At 35.2% G+C, this 16085-nt stretch overlaps 2 protein-coding genes across 2 annotated transcripts; one reads left to right on the top strand and one right to left on the bottom strand.

Moving 5' to 3' along the window:
* Positions 1-222: 222 nt before the first annotated feature.
* LOC135072587 (uncharacterized) lies at positions 223-9764 on the bottom strand. The gene is made up of 8 exons (XM_063966560.1): positions 9503-9764; positions 9287-9427; positions 8883-9014; positions 8185-8307; positions 7947-8017; positions 7403-7563; positions 3587-3770; positions 223-473 (listed from the first exon to the last, which is right to left on the bottom strand). The coding sequence occupies exons 1-8, from the start codon at positions 9578-9580 to the stop codon at positions 233-235; spliced, it is 1131 nt and encodes a 376-aa protein (XP_063822630.1). The 5' UTR covers positions 9581-9764; the 3' UTR covers positions 223-232.
* A 223-nt stretch (positions 9765-9987) lies between these two features.
* On the top strand, positions 9988-13309 carry LOC135072584 (zinc finger and BTB domain-containing protein 41-like). The gene is made up of 7 exons (XM_063966556.1): positions 9988-10183; positions 10585-10725; positions 10926-11069; positions 11152-11261; positions 11653-12188; positions 12273-12453; positions 13075-13309. The coding sequence occupies exons 1-7, from the start codon at positions 10106-10108 to the stop codon at positions 13277-13279; spliced, it is 1395 nt and encodes a 464-aa protein (XP_063822626.1). The 5' UTR covers positions 9988-10105; the 3' UTR covers positions 13280-13309.
* The last annotated feature ends 2776 nt before the right edge of the window (positions 13310-16085 follow it).

Here is a 16085-nt window from a genome sequence, read left to right as displayed (position 1 = left end):
ATTCCGCTCGACTTTGCCGTAATATACGTATTGGCTAGCAATGTAACAAGTGTAGTAATTACTTTCAGTCGGCTTTTTTGTAACTTACTGCCAAACCGACAATTCTGGGCCACTTTGTGTGTAGCAACCCTAATTCCCGTGCAACGAGAGTCTAAAAATTAGTAAATAATATTATTGAATGGACATCGAGGACAGTTCATTCGCGACAAATTAAACTCTTACTAAGAAAGAACTAATTTATTTTGTCTTTGATAAATTCATTTTTATTATTATCCGTCATGTCGTTCATTCCCGTACCAAAGTCGTCGAGCATGTTGAAGTCGTCTTGATCCATTGAAGCATCATTTTCCGTCATTTTTGCCTCTTCTTTTTCTTTGTAGCCATATACTTCGTCTAACGCAGAGTAAACCGCTTTCTTTTCTATTTTCGAGAGTATTTTCTTGTCATGAAACGAGTGGTTGTGAAGATTCGCTCTAAAAATAATTAAGTAAGTTTAAAAAAAATAAAACAAATGAGTACTAGTAAAAAAATCTATTATAGTTGTAATGCCGATCCTGTGACCGACATGTAACAAGAATTGACAGATGTATGAGAAAATCCACAAAAACGATGAGAAAGTGTATGTGAAGTCATAGCAAATAGCATCTGGACAAATATTTTAATTAGGTATCTGAAAAGTTTCCATTGTATCAACGAAATTGTTGACGTCAATTCAACTTTTATGTTTACATTTCACATACACTTGCGAGCAAAAGTATGGAATCACTTACATGAAGTTGTTTCCCCGCGATCTTGTGAACTAACGAATTTGTTAGTAAAAAAAAAAGTGGCACCATTTTAAAGATTAAACTTTTAACTTTAAATTGATACCAAATTCATTTAAATCACACCAGTATTTAAAAAGATATCCCGGCTGATGTAAAGAAGTAAGTAAAAATTATAATAAAAAAAAACTTTTTTAAAAACAAGCTTTATCCTGAAATGCAGTTGTACTAAAACGAAAAAAATAATTGTATGCTAGGTTCAAAGAATTTCGAAAGCTTGTATCGCGCATGGAATTTATCCCCCTTTCTTCTGTTTGCGCTACAAGCTTTCGAAATTCTTTGAACCTAGCATACAATTATTTTTTTCGTTTTAGTACAACTGCATTTCAGGATAAAGCTTGTTTTTAAAAAAGTTTTTTTTATTATAATTTTATTTTACACTTTTTAGTTGTAACTATCTCAATATCTGGACCTGGTCATCATTTAGCATAAAAGTGCTCGGGAAGTCGAATCCAACGACCCCAAACTCGATAAGTTTCCGCCGTTTCGTTTAGGAGTTCCTATGGCCACCTCCTGACTCCATCATCAGACCAGCTCAATGGTACCATAATATTGCATTGTCATCGTACTTACATAAGTATACCAAATTTCAGCTCAATCGGTTGAGGAGAACTGGTCTTAAATTCAGTTGCAAGATTTGTCCCACACATACTAACAAGTGAAGTCAATATAAAGCTTGTAATAATAATAAAAAGCTTGTAATAAAAAGACGTATCAACTGTTTGATACGTCGCGAGTTGCGGCCTATTTACCTCCTATAAAAGCACGTGTTTTCGGATTTTTGCTTTCACACGTTGATCCTTACACATCTCCGCTTGTTTTGACACTTTACTTGGGATTTTACACCTTCAGAAGCAGCACAAATCGTTGCACTATTGCAAGAAGAGCTCAGCCAGCGGGCTGTCGCACGTCAGCTCCACATAAGCCAGTCCTGGGTTTCAAAAGTTTTAAGACGCTTTCGGGAGACTGGTGGCTTTATCCCGAGACCAAGTTCTGAACAGCGCCGGTGCACATCGCAGAGGGATGACCGTTTTTTCATGTCAACCTCTCTATGAAATCATTATTTGACTGACATCGATGTCCAGCAAGAGCTCAGAAATGTTCGTAGGATAGCTGTTAGTGAGTGGACAGTTCGTCGATATTATGAGCAATAGAATTTGACTCCAAAAAGGTCTGCCACAGGCTCGAAACTGACGGCAGGTCACCGACTAGCACGCTTTCAATTACCTCGCACTTATTTTGATGGGAAGGCGAGTAATGGAGGCGAGTTTTGTTCTCCGATGAATGCAGACTATGTTTGCGGTACAGCAGTCGAAGAGGTCGGATCTATAGGCGGCCTGGGGAGCGATTTGTGCAGTGCTGGTTCACTGAAACAGTGGCTTATAGGGGTGGCTTGCTCGACTTCCCATCGAGATGTGTACGAGCAAATTGAAAGCGTGCTTATCGGTGACCTGCCGTCAGTTTCGAGCCGTGGCAGGCCTTTTTAGAGTCAAATTATATTGCTTATATCTTAGACGAACTGTCTACTTGCTAACAGCTATCCTACGAAAATTTCTGAGCTCTTGCTGGATGTCGATACCAGTCAAATGACGATTTCATAGAGAGGTTGACATGAAAAAACGGTCATCCCTCTGCGATGTGCACCGGCGCTGTTCAGAACTTGGTCTCGGGATAAAGCCACCAGTCTCCCGAAAGCGTCTTAAAACTTTCGAAACCCAGGACTGGCTTATTAATATGTGGAGCTGACGTCCGACATCCCGCTGGCTGAGCTCTTCTTGCAATAGTGCAACGATTTGTGCTGCTTCTGAAGGTGTAGAATCCCAGGTAAAGTGTCAAAACAAGCGGAGATGTGTAAGGATCAACGTGTGAAAGTAAAAATCCGAAAACACGTGCTTTTATAGGGGGTAAATAGGCCGCAACTCGCGACGTATCAAACTGTTGATATATGTCTTTTTCCTTATTTCTTCACATCAGCCGGGATATCTTTTTAAATACTGATGCGATTTAAATGAATTTGGTATCAATTTAAAGTTAAAAGTTTAATCTTTAAAATGGTGCCACTTTTTTTGTTACTAACAAATTCGTTAGTACACAAGATCGCGTGGAAACAACTTCATGTAAGTGATTCCATACTTTTGCTCGCGACTGTAGTTGCGCTTCAGTTTCACAAATATCTTGACACGTGTATGTACAGTCGCGGAATGAAAAGGTTCGTCACCTTAGTGTCGGTTTTTGCTTGCACTAGGTACTGTAAGAGTCAAACCTGCCAACATAACCGTGCAAGAAACAGTGCTGCTAACATTTAAATAAATATGACGTTTGCTAAAGAATAAGGTTTTGCTTGTTTATTTTTCTATCCCATCAGTGCAATGTTACGAAATGTAGTTTTTTTTTTATTTAATAGAAATAATAATGGCAGGTTGAACCAACAAGGTTTTAGTTTATCAATCATAATAATCTTCTTGACAAGATAAATCGTCAAACAACTTTGATCTGAATAATTTTGAACTTTACTGACGAACAGTTAAAGATTATTTTCTCTAACTCGAGATTATTCTGTAACATAGTTTCAAAAGGTAATAATAATATGTGCTCGCGATTCGTTGAAGGAATCAATTTGAAAACTGACGAACCTTTTCATTCCGTGACTGCACACTTGGCTTATGAGTATTCATCGCGACGTTCGGCAACCTTAACGAACATTTAGTCTCATTTTATATTTCAAATAGAAATGCAGAGATGTGAGAAATCTGCATACTAACCTGTTTAAGACTACGTTTCCTTTGGTAACAACGAAAGCCTTGCATTTATGGTTTCGGTAGTCAACGCAACGCCAGCGCCGGATCCCGTTTCGTTGTTTGCTCGAGTGCAGATTGTAAATGTAGCGGTTCAGAATTATTTGCAGGGAGCCTCGAATTGATACGGTAAACTGCAGGTTCGATGACGCTATAAAGAAATATCGTACATAAAGTATTCATTTGTGATTTTAGATTTGTGCAAGTCGCCTGTGACGTGACTATTTTGTGAACTACTTTTTTTCAATTACAATGCAAATATAAATCTTAATTTACTGGTAATTTAAAATTAATTAAATTTTTAACCAGAATGAAGTACCTTCTTTAAAAAGTTGTGCTTTAGAATTATTGGGGAATAGTGTTAAGGCTTGGTATTTCTGCTAAAGTAGGTATTTCGCGCTGTCAAAATCTGCGCGCGCAATACTTCGCCGAAGACAGCGCGCCAAAGAGCTCTCGCGGCTACACAGTATAGATATACCAGTTGGTTAGGTTAGGTTGACTTCCTTCCGTTCAAGCGTCACACTCGCAGCACTTTCTAATACAAATCATATCCAAGTGATACAAATTATAACAACTTTCAGAATTTTTAGGAATATATTTTAGAATCGAATAAATATAAAATATAACTGCCAAAGTAAACACGGTTCAAAGAGGCGTGGCGTCACCCGACCTTCCGGAATTTTCAAGATTACGTCACCCGACCTATCGTTAGGTCCTCGGGAGCTTGAGCGATTGGAAAAACATTTTATGATCAGTTACTCTTAGTAGCGATTATTTAGAGCTTGGATAATAAATTATAGTTGTTGCAATTCACGAAACTTTGCATGTGGTTAATTACATTAATCAGTACACGCATCAATTTTGTTCAGTCTTTTTGTTTATTAATAAATAAAAATATCATACTAAAATTGCATACATATTTTTTTGTATTGGTCTGGGTGTTTTCTTTCCATAATTTATGTATAACGTATGTCGGGGCTCTGTATTGAAAATCACTATGAGCATCACACGCGGTTACCTGCCGCAGGCACCCGCTCTGAGCACTCATGGGAGTTTATGCAGAGGTCGCTAGAGTTTGACTTTGAGCTTTGTTTATAGTCATTACGAAGCAGATTTTGATGGGAAACTGCACTGTCTTGAATTCGAAAGGGTAATTTGACGGTGTTAGGGGAATTCTAGGAATAAATGCAGTGCCTCCTCATTGAAATTGAGACATTTCAATTTGAGATTTCACTTGACATTGATTGCAATCTGACATGGAGTTTTCAAACACTTGTAAAAATAAAAAGTAATCAAAAGCAGTAAGACTCCCAAAATAACTTTCTACCCCTTTTACACGTTTGTCATAAATTATAATATTAAGGAATTGTTAAGCAAAATTTCAAGTAGATTGAACCAAATAATCACTGTCCCATACAAACTTTGCCCCCTTATTTCACCCCCTTCATTTCTTGACCCCATTTCGGAAAATCGGATGCCTACGTCATACAAAGAACATACCTTCCAACTTTCAGGTCTCTACGATATCCGTCAGTCATTTAGGACTAAGCATTTTTATTAGTTGTCCAATACTCTATCGTTCCAGGTATGTCATTGACAGGAGGGCGCTACTATCTTAATGGGTTATTTATTAGTCCCAACTTTATACCACTTGACATTTCAGAATCGTTTGACTTTAGATACCTAAGCGATTTGATATTCAGAGTCCCTTAATGAAATCAAGTTCTAAAATAACTTGAGGTGTTGTACCCGATCAAGCTTTTCATTGCAGGACAGTTAAATAGTTTTATTATTAGTTTCTTCTTTAAGTCTTGATTTGTCAGAGTAGGTAAAGGCTCCATGAGAGCAAAATTTAGCTTTATAATAGTTTTTAATTTTTTTCTTGAAATATTTGACGCCTTGTAATCTCTCGTTAATATAGGTCCACACAAATAAAGAATGTTTGACTTCGACTTTAATAATTATGCTCTTACATAATTAGAATAATATAAGAATAAGAATTTTTCGGTTTTTATATAAGGTGTTATTTTTTTAACTGATCATATTTTACCAACACATCCTATTACCCCCTATTGGGTTAGTAGTATGTAGTTTCGCAAGATTTTCCTTCGCACGAATATGCGAAACGTCCCCTTTCAATAATAATTTTTTTTAGTAGGCGTTTCGCCCGGATGTATTAGAAGTATTAAAATCGCGTGCGAATCGACTCTTTTTTGAACTAGTAGTATGCGATTACTAGTTCTCAAAGGGGTCGATTCGCACCCGTTCGATTGTGAAAACCAAACTAATATATTTACTGTAAGTAAATGCTAAATAGTAAATATTAGTTTGGATTGTGAATATCCTATCCTACTATAATATTATAAAGGCGAAAGTTCGGATGTCTGGATGTCATGATGTCTGGATGTTTGTTACTCTTTCACGCAAAAATTACTGTACGGATTTTGTTGAAACTTTATAGTATTATTGTTTATAACCCAGATTAACATATAGGCTAACTTATGACGATATGTGACAAATAAATTTCAATAAATAAATAAGACGTGTCTAAAAAGCGAACTCTACCTATCGTCATTGGTTAAAATCTACAGCGCTGGACAAACTACTGTATGACGTTCGTAAATATTCATTCGGGGGAAGCCGTGAAACGCCATCTATCAACATGATATCTAACGGGGGTAAAACGAGGTCCACGCGAACGAAGTCGCGGGCGGCCGCTAGTTTATAATAGGTAGCTTTCCCTCCGCAACCTTATTGGTATTCCATGTATGTGTCTTTTAACTGATTTCTGTTAAACATTTCATGTAAAATTTGTCCAGTTATAACTCCATTTACATCTGCATCTGTAAACAAGGGTTCATGTTCTCCAGCCCAGATGCCGAGTAAACAGAATCGTCTTTCAGTGACGTGCAGCTGCCCCTATATTTGACCCTCTGACTTAATTTTTTATTATTTATTTGTATCAGTGTGCTCTTCTAATAAGTGTGAGACGATTGTATGTAGGTACTATTAATATGTAATTTTAACTCATTGGTTTTGTCTCATATTTAAGGAATTTACTATGTATCATGAGTAGAGTCTTCGTTTAAAAGGATGCGAACGATTTAAATTTCAATAGGTAGACAAAATTGATAATTCTTAATTATCAAATATTTTAGCTTTCTCCAGTAACACTGATATTATTATACTGTGACTCATCAAAGTCATCATTGTCAAAAATATTGACAAATCGCGAACTGTCACGTCCAAAAAACTGACACGCGTCCGTCCTCCGTAAGCGCCACCGCGCGACTGATTGAGATTGTCCAAGCCGTCATGGACGATTTTTTCCACATTTTTTAACATAGTAACTAAATAAGACGCAATATAAAAATTCCATCCGTTAAAAGCCCTCAAGTTATTTCTGAACTTTAGTTTAGTAAAAGATTTAGAATCTCAAATCGCTTATTTTAAAAATAAAACCATAATTAGAAAACGAATAGAGGTAACTTTGGGAATTTATTCTATCGAGTCAACTTCATCAAATCGTGTTTCCATCCGTTAATAGCCCTAGAAAATATCCTCAACTATGCCCAATAAAAATCTTAGCCTTTAATTTTACTGTTTAGTACCTCAAAAATGAAAAATGAAAACCTCATTTTCGCCATTTTCTCTGCTACCCGGCCTTAAATACTGCTCTGCAACTCTATTAACGCTTTAACGCGGCAATCGGTGGTGCGCATTCTCTTTGGCGAAACCTTAAAACATTGTTTCTAAAAAAATATCCATCTGGTAGGTACTTACGCGTATCTGCTATGTCAGGATCTGTCTTCTCCGTTGGTTTTGTAAAATCATCAGTCTTGAAATCATCATCAGAATCTTGCGCCACATTATCTTCCATGATATCTATTTCAACATATTGGGGTTCAGCTGTTGCTCCTTGAGCTGGTTCAATTTTTCTATGCCTAAAATTCAATATAAATTAATTTGGCTACTTAGGATGTATCTATATGTATATATCATCACATCATCCTTCTATGTATAAACATTAAAATCATTATGTAAACTATTATGAGCCATATTGAGATAACAAAAATTTTCTTATAAAGGATGAGATTCTAGTTTCAAGTACATTTGTTACTTTGGAAAGTTTTTTGTCATTTCATAATATGGACCTCAAAAAATCAGTCTGTAGATTGGAACCCTTATAAAATTTAAATACCATTAAAATTCACAGGGTGGAAGAAAGCAGAAAATTAACAATGATCTTAGCAGAAACGTTATTTATGAACCAATAAAATAGTATTTTTTCAATTTAAATTATAACCAATAAGCTGTAGTTACTTACACATCAGCAGTTTGTATTAGTGGAGTCTCTTTTTTAATGATTATCTTTCTAGCAGCAGCTGGCAAACCAATCTAAAATAATCAACATTTAGATGAAGTTTAAATATAATGGTTGTCATATAATTAAATCAATTAATGTTAACACTGTTTTACTAAATACTTTAAAACAAGAATTATCTTTTAGACAATAGTGATTGATAAAATTGATGAAAGTAAGTACTATAGTATTTTTTATTTACCTGTTTAGCTCCTTCTTTTGTAGGAATATTCATGCTTTTGATTCCACTAACATGACATATGTCTCCTTCTTCCATTTGAGACAGATTCTCAGCAACTTTGAGGGTCATACTGTCATAGCCAGTCTGAAATAAGACATATTTACCATAAAAATAGCAATAAAAACTGTAGCATCTTAACCCACCTAATCCCCAAGCAGTAGCATATGACCGCATAACAATTGACTATCCATTGTATCTTGATTAGCGGGGATTGAAGGGTTAATCGGCCGTGTGGTGACGGCAGAGTAGAATACATTTGTCACCAACCCCTACTCTTCCCGCGGGTGTCGTAAGAGGCGACTTAGGGACTACACATCAAACAGAGAACGGGCAGCAGCGCTCTCTGACAAACATAAATCTTTTTAACTGCGATCTCCAACCCGCCTGCCAAGCGTGGGGATTATGGCAAAACCCTCTACTATAGTGGAGGAGGCTCATAGTCCAGCAGTGGACTGTAAAGGGCTGTTGATGAAGGGTTAATGCTGTTGTAATAAGTGCTTAGTAACTATTTTTCAACCAAAATGGGTAGTCTTGACTGATGTCCTGTTGACCATAGCACAGCAGTACATAATTCAGAAAAAAAGAAAAATACTTAAAAAAAATTATAGTATTACATATACAAAATATTTGTGGTTTTATTTAGACTTTTGAATACTTACAAGATTTTCTAATCCCTTAATGTGAAGTGATTTGGCAGCTTCTGCAAAGGCTGCTAAATTGTCAGACGGCACCATCACTTCGCCAGTGTAAATATACATCAGAAGTAAGGATAATGTACTGTGTGATACATTCTGAAATTTTTAAGTATAAGTTATAGACAATATTTCAAAACTAGGTACAGATGTAATTTCAAAAACAGTTTAATCTAACAAAATTATGAAATCTCTGAGTGAAGGTAGAACTTATTATTAATTTTGTGGATGCAATTCTATATCTGTAAAATGATACACATAATCATTTATTTGAATGCTAATAACTAAAGTAAATGTAATTCAACAGGTTAGTTTTTATGAACCCTCTACCACCATGACTGAAAACAAGACATGAAAGTTTGAGTACTTACATTTAAAAACAATACAGGATGTTGACACGGAGCTGATGAAATAAGCTCCTTTAAATATGGGCTAGCCAAGGCTATTAAAACTTGATGGACCTTTACATAGTGACCATCAGCCGCGAGGGTCATGTCGACAAATTCGCCATTCTGAAGCAAAGTAAACAATAAACATAGTAAAAAAATTGTTTCGTGAAATGTATTATGTGATTTAACAAGACATACCTGTTGTAAAGAGCTAAAACCTTTACAAATACTCGATTTGTAGGACTCCCAAGTAAGTGAAAACTGAGATTGCACCATCTCGTGGGTAGGAGAGCCAGTAAAGCGTTTACAATGGATTCACAGAAAAGAAAAAAATACTAGAAATCCCTTTTTCTGAATTGAAACAACGAATTAATTATAAAATTCAATGGAAAAAACTGAAAAACAACAAACAACCATTTCGTAAACTGTGCTGTGACATTTTGTTTTTTTATGCACAGACAATAAATTAATTTATTTGCAGAGCTATTGGCTATCTTTTTGACAACAGTTGCTAATAATTTTACAACCAATAGTTCAATACACACTTTTTTAGCTCGACTGAATGCATGACAATGTCAGTGTCTGTGATCTAAAAAAAAGAAGAAAAAATAAACGTCACTGTGCTCTTCTGTCAGTGTCAGACGTCAAAAAAAAATGTTTTGTTTGCAGTTGTTTGTTTACTTCATGTGGGTATGTAGGTATTATGGCTTGCTTCAAAAGACGACTGTTTTTCTGTTAAAAAATAAGAGTATTATTTCATACACAGCAAAAGAAATGGTGTGATTGTTTGATTGAACAAATATGTTGGAGACAAACTTTAAACTTTGTTGGGAGACCTATAAAAACAATTTAAGTGATGGCTTTTTCAAATTACAACAGGTAAGTAAAACCTATAACATTGATTGTTCTTCCGAAAATATTCGCTTAGTTATCAGAATGGATAAACACAGCAGCAATCGGTTTAGAGTAGGCGCACACCGTTGATTTTTCGTAATTTTCGTCGGCCGATAGTTCAGTCGGGCAGTTGATCAGTATGGGCATGTATGTGAGTGCGCCCACTACGCCGATTCGATTTGGCCGATTCTTCATACAAATTAAAATCGGGCACAACTATCGGCCAACTAAAAATCAACGATGTGCGCCTACTGTTAATAATTGTATTTAATTCATAATAAAAAATAGACTATTACAGTATTATTAATTGGCTATTTATTACATTTTACTTACTCAAACATTTCAACACACCATAACTTACTCTTAAAAACAAATCAATATTTCAGAGGCAGGAATTTGTGGATGTTACATTAGCTGCTGGTGGACATTTGGTCAAAGCTCATCAAAATATAATCGCTTTGGCAAGCCCTTATCTAAAAGAAATGTTAAGATCGGCACCATGTCAACATCCAGTTATATTTTTAGGAGTAAGTTTTTTTATCTACAAAACAAGTTTTTCTCACAACTCCGTTAGTAGCTTGTAGCAATGGCCTTTGAGTTGCATAAATCCAGAAACTGAACACATAAAATAAACTTCAATTTGTATACAATATGAAAATTCAAGAAGTAAATAAATATTATTATAATTAACAAATTCCTACCAAAATTTTATAATATTCAATTTCAGTCTATAAGCCATTCAGTGTTATGCTGCATATTGGAATATATCTACAGCGGAGAAGTCAATGTTCCTAGTCACTTGCTACCTGCCTTTGTTGAAGCTGCTAAACTATTGCATATTTCAGGCATCAAGGACCTTCAATTGCCTGAGGTAGAAATTTAAAAAAATCTATAATTAACTTATTAGGTACTACAAGTATTTCTTGAATTACTACCTTATATTTATGTTTCAGGCTAACTCTGACCAACGGCCAACCAAACAAAATAAATCTAGTCAGCTTCATTCTAAAAATAGCCAACCTATTCAAGACACTGAAACTAATAAAAATTCTGAACATTCCAGGTAACATATCCCATTTTCATTTAAAACAAGGTGGAAATCAAACACTAGCATGTTATTGAATGTATCATACATGATAATATATGTACAGACGACGGCACGTCAACGTAACCACTGTAAATTCTTGTGCAGTTGTAATAGGGGCGAGTTTGCAACAAAAATGGGTAGCCTGATGTGCTGTCGTGTGTACTTACATTCTATAAAATATTTAATACAACATACCTACACATATAAATAATAATAAACATATAATTTGATTTAATGTAAATTGGACTATGCTTCGTGTAGACTATTTAGGTACACTTTTTAGCTTGATATCCAATACTATTTAAAATTATCTACTTTTTTATTATCTTAGATGAATTTGATGCTGAATCCAGGTCTTCATTTTCAGTGAAAATTGTGTTAATATTGTAAATATGGATCTAAGACACCATTCCGACTTGGAAGTAAATCCTATAGAATGTAATGAAGAAAATGTTCATTTGGAAAATTTTAAATATGATGATCATTCAACATCAAGACTTTCAGAAGTTCATTCAGAAAACTTTGTACCAAGCATTTCTGAAGGTACTATAAATAACTTTGAGTCAAGTGCTCCTGATGAGGATCCAAATAAATATGAACAAAACATTTCTGATGTTAATTCAGATAACTTTGCTCAAATTACTTCTTATAAATATGAGACAAGTCAACATGAATTAGAAAATAATGAGAAATGTGATATGGATCTAGATTTTGAAGACCTTATTAAAATTGATCCTGTCTCGAGAGTACCTGGTACAGCGACTGTGACTACACATGGTGATCAAACAAAGAATAATATTGAAAAGAAATCTACTGCAATTGATTATCAAATTGAAACAGCACCTATAATAATTGATTGTTCTGATAATACTAAAAAACCAAAAAAGACTTGTGAAAATTTAGGTGAGTAAGTATAGAAAAATCTACTTGGCTTATTATATGTATAGATATTATTTTTTAATAAATTAATTGTTTCTCACAATACAGGTGTTACTCCACTTTATACAAAATCAAATAGAGGGTCTTTGCAGATGGTAATGAATAGATTTGTTTACTATTTACATCACTCGTCACGTTTACAACAAAAACGAAGGTGGAGATGTATTAATTATCGTAAAATGCGTTGTCCGGCATTTATTGATACAAATGGCGAAATAATTCTATGCAGGTAAATCTTGACTGTTTCTTGTAGTAGCTACTATAACACCAAGGCGCATTTATGAAACGAAATTAATTTTCGAAGCTATGCGCATAAATAGATTCAAATGTGTGATTGGTATAAACCCAGACGGAATCAATGCAAATGATAAAACCGTCGATCTGCCTCCTAGAAAAGTCACAACAAAATATGACAGTTTTAATTTCGAAATCGCCTCACGGAGTGAACTGTGAAGCAATTGCATACAACAGATGCCGGAGCAAAGACAAATCGACAAATAGTGCAACTCGGCGCTCTTAGACTTTTTTCATGCTTTCGATTGTAGGTATGAGTACTGAACTGCTACTGGCAAAACTTTCGGTGCCTGCATGTGACTGGTTCCACAATATTTGACGAATAGGAGGCAGTTTGTTGAGTTGAAGGACAATAATGGACTTTTGATTAGGTCAAGTATTGAACGAGTTGAAAGAGGTTACACCACAGGGCTCAATTCTGAGCCCTATTCTTTCCATTATATTTGCGGCGAAATTTCTATAAATTGTGTGCGACGTTAGAAGCAAAATGTTATACCACTTTAGGGACTTCCTGACGATTTGTGAATTCTCTGTTTTATAAACTTTCGTTTTTCAGGAAAAATCCTCATAATCATAAATTTCAAGACGAAGAAATATTTAAAATGGGAAGAAGAAAAGAATTTTATACCTCCATAGCAGAAGCTACTGACTCCAATGTTCGCATTAGCGAACAAACAAACGACTCCGATCAAGATGAAACTACTGGCCAAAATACAGAAAACCAAAACATGTTTCAAATAAAAATTGTGTATCCTAATTGATCCAATAAATAAACAATGTTTTTAAAACAACTATTAATTTTATTGCTTTTTAGAGAGAGGGGGAATGGGGGATGAAGAAACCCTATAATATAGGGTTTTATGGACCTCTTATAAAGCTCGCACGTGTGCACGGAGCGGCACATTTTGATGATATTACGTAGCCTATGTGCTTTGCTCATACCGGACAATTTTCGGTACAGAACCGCGTTCGGCGCGGGCGCGCGAGTTTTAGCGAAGGCCCTATCTACGGAATTACTTAGTTCATTCATTGTTTTGGACTTTATGAAAGAGGAATCCCACCAAAAACATTATGTAAAAAACTAGCCAAGTCTCGATGGAGCTGCTTGTTTATCTCTAAAAAGTAATGAAATCTAGACAAAGTCGTGCCAAGTCTATGGTTCCTTACTGCGATTTCTTTATTATTATAGTTAATGTTGTGTGACTTGGCCGTTGAAGGGTGACAAAACCAGGTGCTCCATGACACCATTGCACCAATCTGTCGCCAGAACCGCTACCCATTGACGATGGAATATTGCCACTTGGAAAACGTTGATTCAACAATAACCAGTCAATTGTAGGTTTAGTAAAGCTGCATATTTATAATACTTACTAGCTTTCCGCCCGCGGCTTCGCCCGCGTGGAATTTTGTCTGTCACAGAAAAACTTTATCGCGCGCGTCCCTGTTTCAAAAACCGGGATAAAAACTATCCTATGTTCTTTCCCGGGACTCAAACTATCTCTATGCCAAATTTCATCAAAATCGGTTGCGAGGTTTAAGCGGGAAAGCGTAACAGACAGACAGACAGAGTTACTTTCGCATTTATAATATTAGTTGGGATGTATGATTATCTTAATAAAGATTGTTCAACGGCCAAGTCACACAACATTAACTATAATAATAAAGAAATCGCAGTAAGGAACCATAGACTTGGCACGACTTTGTCTAGATTTCATTACTTTTTAGAGATAAACAAGCAGCTCCATCGAGACTTGGCTAGTTTTTTACAGAATGTTTTTGGTGGGATTTCACTTCTTTTTGTAGAACGTGGCAAAATTATTTAACGTCGTCGTTTTATCGACATTTTTTTTACGATATTAAACACAAATAAACTCTACGACCTTTAAAATGGACAACGAATCAGAATTATTTTAATAACATAACCTTAGCGAACCTTACAATATAATAAACGAAATCCACGAAATGCAAATTACATAACATTCAACTTAATCGACGACTTTCTCTAGAACGGAAAAAAATCTGGACACCGCTTGCTAGTGCTAGCGCCATCTAGCGGTGAGCGATACAGGCGAACACCGCGGTGCCGGAGTAGTATTGATTATGAATGTGGTGTTACTCCAGATCTTCGATTTTCCTAGTTTTTATAGTTTTCCCTTTATGTGGCCATTAAACCCTAACTCTGTACCAAATTTCAGCTCTCTGAGTTTATGGGAAGTACTAGTTTTATTTTGATGATCATCAGTGAGTGAGTGAGTGAGTGAGTGTCGTAAATGCGAAACTTTGCTTTCGCTTAACTTCGGAACTAAATGACCTACAGACTTGAAATTTTGGATTTTAAGTATGTGATTATAGCTTACTAGATGACGAAAATTTCTGTGTTCTGGTCTTATCCAGAGGTTCTCAAATAGGGGCCTGAAAATGCGGCGAAATGGTTCCAGTAAAGGATGGTACGGCAGTGTTTGCTTCGCGCTCGACTTGGCGGGGGCACTGCCGTGCCCCCAGATAAGGTTTACCTAATTAAAGTGGAAACTATATTCCGTCTTATTGAGTTTGCCCTTGATCCATTTTCTTACCCGAATATCCCCGTGGTAGAGATGCTATATACTCATTTTGTGCGCTCCACAGTATGTTATGAGACTGTATAATCGGACATTCTCATTTATTTGATGAACCGTATAGAGCTCGGTTATACAAACATGATAGTAAAACTCCCGTTTGAAAATTCTAAGTAGTTTTCGCGGTATACAAATTCAAAGTTACCTATTTTTTTACTTCAAAATTATGCAAAAATATTCTCACTCGTTAACTAATAACATTTAATTCAGAATTGTTATAATACTTCATAGAGCTCTTAAAACTTCATGTAATAAGCGTATTAAGTGCTTCGTAAACGCATTCAGTTAATTAGGAAAAATGATTTTAGTGATTTATGTTTTTATTTTTTTTCTCAATTATACCTTAATATATGCAAACATTTTTAATTGCAAGATATAGTCTGATATTTAATCTAATTGTATAAAAAAAATAAGCTTTAAATTCCGTGACATATTTGAGGAAAAACAAATTGAAAATAATGCGCCATATAGAATTGTAAATTTCCCATCACTTTTTAATAGCAATATTTCTTTTGGATGTTTAAATATCATCAGCTCGATTGTACCAAATTATTGTATTGACATTCGATTTACATAGGTTTCAAATCGATGAGAAAATTATTAAAGGTAGGATAAATTCGACTTCCTAGATTTGTTTACATACTTTTTTAGTTAGTTACTTACATACAACTTAAGTTAATATAAGAGTGTTCAAAAAGAAAAAAGACTCGACTTGAGAACCTCCTCCTTTTTTTGAAGTCGGTTAAAACCAATGTGAATGTGACTTTTTAGAACCTTCAACACTATGCACATAACAGGCGGGATTTGAAACTTTTTAGACATGAATTATTCCTTCCAAAATTGTCGACCCTAGACTCGTAAAAATTTTATTAAGACGTTTTATGTTTTTTCTCAAATATATCACGGAGTTTAAAGCTGATTTTATTAATACAATTAGATTAAATATCAGACT

The sequence above is a fragment of the Ostrinia nubilalis genome, chromosome 6, assembly GCF_963855985.1.
Source record: "Ostrinia nubilalis chromosome 6, ilOstNubi1.1, whole genome shotgun sequence".
Classification (NCBI taxonomy): domain Eukaryota; kingdom Metazoa; phylum Arthropoda; class Insecta; order Lepidoptera; family Crambidae; genus Ostrinia; species Ostrinia nubilalis.
Note: the sequence above shows the minus strand (reverse complement) of the source record. Positions and strands in the feature narration are given on the sequence as shown.

Coding starts and splice junctions, on each gene's coding strand:
- LOC135072587 (XM_063966560.1), bottom strand. CDS start 9,580: ATGGTGCAATCTCAGTTTTCACTTACTTGGGAGTCCTACAAATCGAGT. Junction 9,428..9,502: donor GTTTTAGCTCTTTACAACAG/GTATGTCTTGTT, acceptor ACTTTGCTTCAG/AATGGCGAATTTGTCGACAT. Junction 8,018..8,184: donor CAAAAGAAGGAGCTAAACAG/GTAAATAAAAAA, acceptor TGATTATTTTAG/ATTGGTTTGCCAGCTGCTGC.
- LOC135072584 (XM_063966556.1), top strand. CDS start 10,106: ATGTTGGAGACAAACTTTAAACTTTGTTGGGAGACCTATAAAAACAAT. Junction 10,184..10,584: donor GCTTTTTCAAATTACAACAG/GTAAGTAAAACC, acceptor TCAATATTTCAG/AGGCAGGAATTTGTGGATGT. Junction 12,454..13,074: donor GGCGAAATAATTCTATGCAG/GTAAATCTTGAC, acceptor TTCGTTTTTCAG/GAAAAATCCTCATAATCATA.